The 5,692-nt window shown below is 36.1% G+C and overlaps 3 protein-coding genes across 3 annotated transcripts; 1 reads left to right on the forward strand and 2 right to left on the reverse strand.

Annotated features, from left to right (window-relative positions):
• Positions 1-45: 45 nt before the first annotated feature.
• Positions 46-2,966, reverse strand: LOC113207670 (peptidyl-prolyl cis-trans isomerase D). The gene is made up of 7 exons (XM_026424324.2): positions 2,406-2,966; positions 1,832-1,960; positions 1,455-1,561; positions 1,031-1,351; positions 836-942; positions 636-762; positions 46-551 (listed from the first exon to the last, which is right to left on the reverse strand). Exons 1-7 carry the CDS (start codon positions 2,542-2,544, stop codon positions 324-326), a joined length of 1,158 nt encoding a protein of 385 aa, XP_026280109.1. The 5' UTR covers positions 2,545-2,966; the 3' UTR covers positions 46-323.
• Positions 2,967-2,997: 31 nt separating this feature from the next.
• On the forward strand, positions 2,998-4,313 carry LOC113207664 (ribosomal RNA processing protein 36 homolog). Its single transcript, XM_026424315.2, has 6 exons — positions 2,998-3,210; positions 3,280-3,425; positions 3,500-3,617; positions 3,697-3,825; positions 3,903-4,020; positions 4,102-4,313. The coding sequence occupies exons 1-6, from the start codon at positions 3,013-3,015 to the stop codon at positions 4,245-4,247; spliced, it is 855 nt and encodes a 284-aa protein (XP_026280100.2). The 5' UTR covers positions 2,998-3,012; the 3' UTR covers positions 4,248-4,313.
• A 59-nt stretch (positions 4,314-4,372) lies between these two features.
• On the reverse strand, positions 4,373-5,517 carry LOC113207665 (39S ribosomal protein L11, mitochondrial). The gene is made up of 4 exons (XM_026424316.2): positions 5,288-5,517; positions 5,038-5,183; positions 4,762-4,951; positions 4,373-4,683 (listed from the first exon to the last, which is right to left on the reverse strand). The coding sequence occupies exons 2-4, from the start codon at positions 5,170-5,172 to the stop codon at positions 4,418-4,420; spliced, it is 591 nt and encodes a 196-aa protein (XP_026280101.1). The 5' UTR covers positions 5,173-5,183; positions 5,288-5,517; the 3' UTR covers positions 4,373-4,417.
• Between the last annotated feature and the right edge of the window lie 175 nt (positions 5,518-5,692).

A 5,692-nucleotide genomic window follows, 5' to 3' on the forward strand; every position in this document is an offset into this window, starting at 1 on the left:
GGAACAAGGAGTAAAACTGAAGGGAAAACCTAGAGCAAATATATGTAGGCTAAAGCAAGTAAATCTTTTATTGGTAATAAACAATAAATTTCTAGTAAAATAGTAACAAATTAATTTCACAAAAACTAATTGCATAAATTATTACAGTGATCAAACTGAAAACTAGCCACCATACCTTATTTGAATAATTTCAAAGAAAATGGATAGATTTTTTAAAAGAGTACTTCCCATTAATGTAACGGACAAACATCAGACATCAAAAATCTCAGTTATAAAAAATAACAATAAAATATTACAGTAAGAAAAGAAGACAACTTTATTTGTTACATGTTATTGTTGAAAATTGTGGCATAACGTTGTATTTCTGCATTCTTAGAATTATGTTTGGTTTTCTTAACTCTTTCAATCTCCTGCCGAATCCTACTGTTAGAAGGTTCCAGCTTTAGAGCCGCATTCAGATCATCTAGAGCTGCGTCATAATCATGTAACCCCAAATTGGCTTGTCCTCTGCGAAAATAAGCTTTTGCACATTCTTGTGAGATCAGAAGAGCCTGGAATTACATACATTGAAAATAAAAGTACTTAAAAAGGTTGAGAGAGATATAAAACTATCAACTTATTCCCAATCTCTTTACCTTAGAGCAAAATTGACGGGCTGCTCTAAAATTTTTACAGTTATTTTCTGAAGCAGCCATGTTGAGGAGGGCATAAACAGATAATTCATTGCAGTCTTCAGATTTGGCCTCATTAATTCTTGTTGCCCTGTAATAAATAAATACATTTTTAATTCAAATAGGATCACATAGTTTTTAAATCTAGGTTGAGGGCAAATTACCATGGTGAGTAGCGAAGTACTTTATTGTACTTTCGCATAGCTGCTTCATAGTTCCTTTCCTTGTAATGAATATTGCCCTGGTCTTTTATATTCTTGATAACCTCTAACTGTAATGAGATAGAATTTAATTTTGATAACAACCTGTATGTACATATGCAATAGTTGTCATAGACAAATGATTTGGTCAATGCTTACCCAATTCATAGATGAGTTAGGTACATCAAATTCTTCTGGATAGGGAGGATACTTATCAAGTCCATCATTTTCATAAAAGTTCCAGTTTTGAGGATTTTTAGGCAATGATCCACTATCCACAATCAGAATACGTTTGAGTGGTTCATTTTCAGTATTATGGGGAAGGTTACCAATTTCTTCAAGAAGTTGGAGATTTTTTCTCACTATTCCGAATCCTACATGTGAATCTTGCAGATGATGGCAGTCTCTGAGGCATATGAAGAATTGGGAGGAATTGCTGCTCTTGTCTTTGCTGGTCATGGCAATAACACCTGCTTCAAGCTGAAAGAGATTAAATTATATCATTCAGGAGTTGTCATTGCACCATCTTTAAAACTATGCACTTTATCATAGAGTAAAAGCTCGAAGTAAATAAAGAACTTACCTTTGTTTCAAAGCTTTCAACTTCAAACGTTGGACCATATATACTTTCTCCTCCACACCCATGTTTGTTAATAACATCTCCACCTTGTATCAACAAATTAGGAAAAACTGGAACAACAATAAAAAAGATTGATAAAATTCGATTCTATCTATACTCAAATATCCACATTACAATCAAATGATATCATGTGATGAATAATTATGCTAAATACAATATTTTCATGAATCTTCAGCACACTAGCATATTAAAACACTACTTAAAATGAGATGTTTGCTTGGAAAATGCCATAACTACTCTTCCCAAATTTTTAAAGAATTATAGATGCTGCCATGCAACTGCTTCATTTGGGATAAATACCTAGCTAAGATAGGACTTACTTTTATGTATTGATGTTCCCTTGTAAGTCAAATTTCTTCCTGACCTTTGAGTTCCAACACAGAGCTGGTAAAAATTTTCACATGTACGAGGAGCTTTTTCCCAAAAGAGCTCTATAACAATTCGCCCATCTGCATAAAAAAAAATATAATGAAATAGACTTCTTCTCTCATACTTGTTGCTCAGAGAATAACAAAATTTCCGAGCGTCACTAAGTTTTTACTTTATACTCCAGTCTACCATACTGCATAAGATGTATGTTGTAGCCATAATGTAAGATCTAGAGTTGTTGTTATGAATGGTGTCAATAGCTATTAAAAGGACTGAAGCATGGGTAAAAATTGCAAGGAAAAAACAGTTTCTTTTCATAAACCTAACATCCGACCAGGCGTCTACAAATTCTTAGTGACACTATGACATGTCTTATGTTATATAGCAGACCGGGCTCAAAATGCAGTAACTTTAAGAATATTTTTAGTATGAATGTGGTTGCTACAGAATATAATTTACAACAATACATATAAAATTACAGTAAAACACATTGAACAGCCCATCTCAATGTGTCATAAGACTTACATGGGATGGAACCGACTTGAATGTCAAGAAATACGTGGCTTTTGTCAGATGAAAGGTCACCATCAGTTGTTGTTGATACATCTTCTTTTTTACGAGGAGGTTCATCAACAGAATTTGAAGAGATTGCCGACATTGTCATTGCCTACCACAACCAACAACGAGCTGAGGCCCTACTCTGAACTTTGTACAGTCTAATTTCCTGTGACTAATAACTCCGGGGTCGGCTCAAGGGGCAGTCGATAGACGCGACAGGCAGTCGACACGGAATAGCTATGATCAGCGATATACGAAACCACAAACCACCAGCAAGACGGCTTGACTAAGGTAAACATGTAAAATTGTAAACAAACAAAGACAAGGACTACTCGGCAGCCGACAAACGCGAAAAACAAAAACAACAACAAAAATAGGGGAAGGCGGGAAGTTGAAAGTTGCAAAAAGAGCAGAGAGCTCTAGCTCTGTCTATCATCTGAATCACTCAAAAAGTCCACGAACAGCTAAAAAACTAAACGTAACAGTAACTTGGAGCGATACAGCTGTCAGGTGACTTTGTCTTTGTCATGTTTGACCGTGCAAGGAAATAAGGGGGGGGGGGGGAGCACGAAGAATGAAGTATGAAAAATTGAATCAACAACAGAACAGAAGACAAAAGCAGAAGAAAGCACGCAGACGCAGACGTAGAGAAAATCAATCGGAGAGCAGGTCTTTTGTACGCAATTATTTGATACTTTGTCATCAATATAGTGAACGCATCTGTCTTATCATGGATGTGCATTCAGAAGAAATTATTGAGGATGAAGAGCGGGTAAATATCGCAACTTAACATGTGCGAGTTAGTGTGTAGGTTATCCCAAGTAACACAACTCTCTTCCAGACTAAAATCCGACAAGAATTATCTTCCATGAGTTTTGAAGAGCTTCAAAAATTGAAAGAAAAATTGGGTACTAAAGTGTATAATGAAGCTATGTTTGGTAAAACGCAAGCGAAAAGAAAAGTTTTCAAAAGAGAAAACAAAAATCGGTACTTTACATGATCATTTGGTATTTTTAACTGATTTTGCCTAGTGATTTCTTCATACCCTCAAATTTTTTCAGGCCTCGGGAAATTTCATCAAAAGTACCTGTTCCTGTTCTCAGAGATGTACTACCAGTCAAGAAAACAGCCCCCAGAGACCCACGATTTGACAGTTTGTGTGGGGAATACAATGAAATAGTTGGTATCTTCTTGTATTTCATTGTTACAATAGATAGTACTTTTTTTATATTTACGTTTTATTCTCCTGTTTGTTTAGGCTTTCAAATCTGCATACAGCTTTGTCTCTGAATATCGTGTTGAAGAGTTGAAACAATTAAAAGAAGAGATTAAGACAACAACAGATCCAGAACGAAAGACTCAAATCAAATATTTGATTCAACGAATGGTACCCTAATATATTGCTTAAGGTTCTTAGCTTATTCTTTTGTTAATGTTACTCATCTCTATTTTTCTTTTTGGTAGGAAAATCAATTTAGGGAAGAGGAGCGATTTAAAAAGAAGGCTGCTAGAGAGGAAGAAGAGAAGCAGAAAATTATTGAAGCCAAAACTGAAGGGAAACAGCCAATATTCCGTAGAAAATGTATGTTGATTTGATAGATGTGTGTGTGTACTTGTTCTTAACTTATCGATAACTAAATCAGGTTTCTTGTTGGTATTTCAGCTGAGAAACGTATGGTGGACCTTATTGACAAATATGAAGATCTTAAGAAGAAAGGAAGTCTTGTGAAAAACATTGAGAAACACAGGAAAAAAATTGTTCAAAAGAACAGGAAGAAAATCAATTCCAGCAAGGGCGAGCAATTGTAGATTTACGGAACATTTTGATTGTTAATGTATATTATTAGGTTCATTAAAGAAGTCAAATGATACTTATATCTGACCCTTTATATTTTGCTGTGTTTGATAAGGATGGAATATTTCAAAAATAAGCCTTTTCAAATAAAACTATTTATTAATCTACAGCCAGAGATGGTTATTCAGCCGGTTCGCAATAATTTGGCCTCTCGTTTTTCTTGTATCTCTGCCCTCTGTTCCTCAATTATTTTTGATCTCTCTTCCAGAAATTGGCCATACTCATTGGGGTCCAAATCTTTTACCACTGCAATTCCACAGTGTCTTGCATAAAATATAACATTTTCTACTACTTCTTGCAAGGTACTGGCTTGATAACGTATATCTTGACTTTTGATGTTAGCTATTTCATAGACATGTTTTAATGTTATCTTCCCAGCGACTTCCACAGCTGAAAATGTAGAATATGAGCACTAAGACCACACAAATAAAATCCATAAAACAGTTATCTGGTGACACAAATACGTACATGGTTTCATTGCACCTCGGGTAATGCCAGCAGCTTGAAATAGGTAATACGGCATTGGTGGAAGCTGTAATGTAAGTTTGTAAGATCGGTCTGCTTTCACCTCTACAATACTCGGTATTGGTATGCCAGGCTTGTGGTTTTTTGTCCTTTCATTGAAATCTTTTACAAAAGCCGGAATATTGACTCCTCTCTAATTATACAAAAAAGGGGAGGGGAGAAAGGTTAGATTGACAATAAATTACCAAAGGAAGTAGAATGTTAGCAATTACTACCTACCGCACCAAGTTGGGTTCCCAGTGGTGGGGAACCAGACGCCATTCCAGCAGGAATATAAGTCTTAAGAGGTCCATGAAAAATTTTCTTTTCTACAGCTTTACGAAATCCTTTCGCAGCGCCTTTTGCCGCTGACATTTTCGTCTGGTCTGTGATTGGGCACAAATAAGTTAATTTATAGTGATACACGGTGTTGGACCTAACCTGCCTTTCGGCGTCGTAAACAACGGGAACTTGAACTTAGAGAACTTACCAAGGTTAAGGAAGAAAAAATGAAAATCAATTTACCACAAGTAATGTTACAGAGCCGTAGAGACGTAAGATTACTATATTAAGCTCTGTCATAATCTGTAAATTACATCGTTTTCAGAAACGTCTTGCATCGTCTGCTCTGCTCAGTGCTCAGATGCTCAGAGATCATTGCCAACCCAACGACCCAATGTGCAAATAAAGAAAAACTTTCTCTGACTTTTTTGAACGCCTCGACTTGGCTCCAGCTCCACTTCGGTTCTAGCTAACATCTTCCCCCACCACCGACCTATGGCCGTCTGCATCGTTAGTATGACAAATTCGAGGAAGGAGGAGGAGGAGACGCTAGCAGACGAAATGTTTTGGTTAGGTGTTATTTACCAAAATCAGTGCTTGTAATTTTTGAAGC

Source organism: Frankliniella occidentalis, unplaced genomic scaffold (genome assembly GCF_000697945.3).
Source record: "Frankliniella occidentalis isolate FOCC.00 unplaced genomic scaffold, Focc_3.1 Scaffold114, whole genome shotgun sequence".
Classification (NCBI taxonomy): Eukaryota; Metazoa; Arthropoda; class Insecta; order Thysanoptera; family Thripidae; genus Frankliniella; species Frankliniella occidentalis.

Excerpts from the sequence above, each read along its gene's own strand:
- LOC113207670 (XM_026424324.2), bottom strand. The coding sequence starts at position 2,544 with ATGACAATGTCGGCAATCTCTTCAAATTCTGTTGATGAACCTCCTCGT. Across the intron at positions 1,961-2,405 it reads TCAAGTCGGTTCCATCCCAT|ATGGGCGAATTGTTATAGAG; the intron begins GTAAGTCTTATG and ends TTTTTTATGCAG. Across the intron at positions 763-835 it reads GTACTTCGCTACTCACCATG|GGCAACAAGAATTAATGAGG; the intron begins GTAATTTGCCCT and ends TATTTATTACAG.
- LOC113207664 (XM_026424315.2), top strand. The coding sequence starts at position 3,013 with ATGAAGTATGAAAAATTGAATCAACAACAGAACAGAAGACAAAAGCAG. Across the intron at positions 3,426-3,499 it reads AAAAGAGAAAACAAAAATCG|GCCTCGGGAAATTTCATCAA; the intron begins GTACTTTACATG and ends AAATTTTTTCAG. Across the intron at positions 3,826-3,902 it reads AATATTTGATTCAACGAATG|GAAAATCAATTTAGGGAAGA; the intron begins GTACCCTAATAT and ends TCTTTTTGGTAG.
- LOC113207665 (XM_026424316.2), bottom strand. The coding sequence starts at position 5,172 with ATGTCAGCGGCAAAAGGCGCTGCGAAAGGATTTCGTAAAGCTGTAGAA. Across the intron at positions 4,952-5,037 it reads TGGGAACCCAACTTGGTGCG|AGAGGAGTCAATATTCCGGC; the intron begins GTAGGTAGTAAT and ends TTGTATAATTAG. Across the intron at positions 4,684-4,761 it reads CCGAGGTGCAATGAAACCAT|CTGTGGAAGTCGCTGGGAAG; the intron begins GTACGTATTTGT and ends CTACATTTTCAG.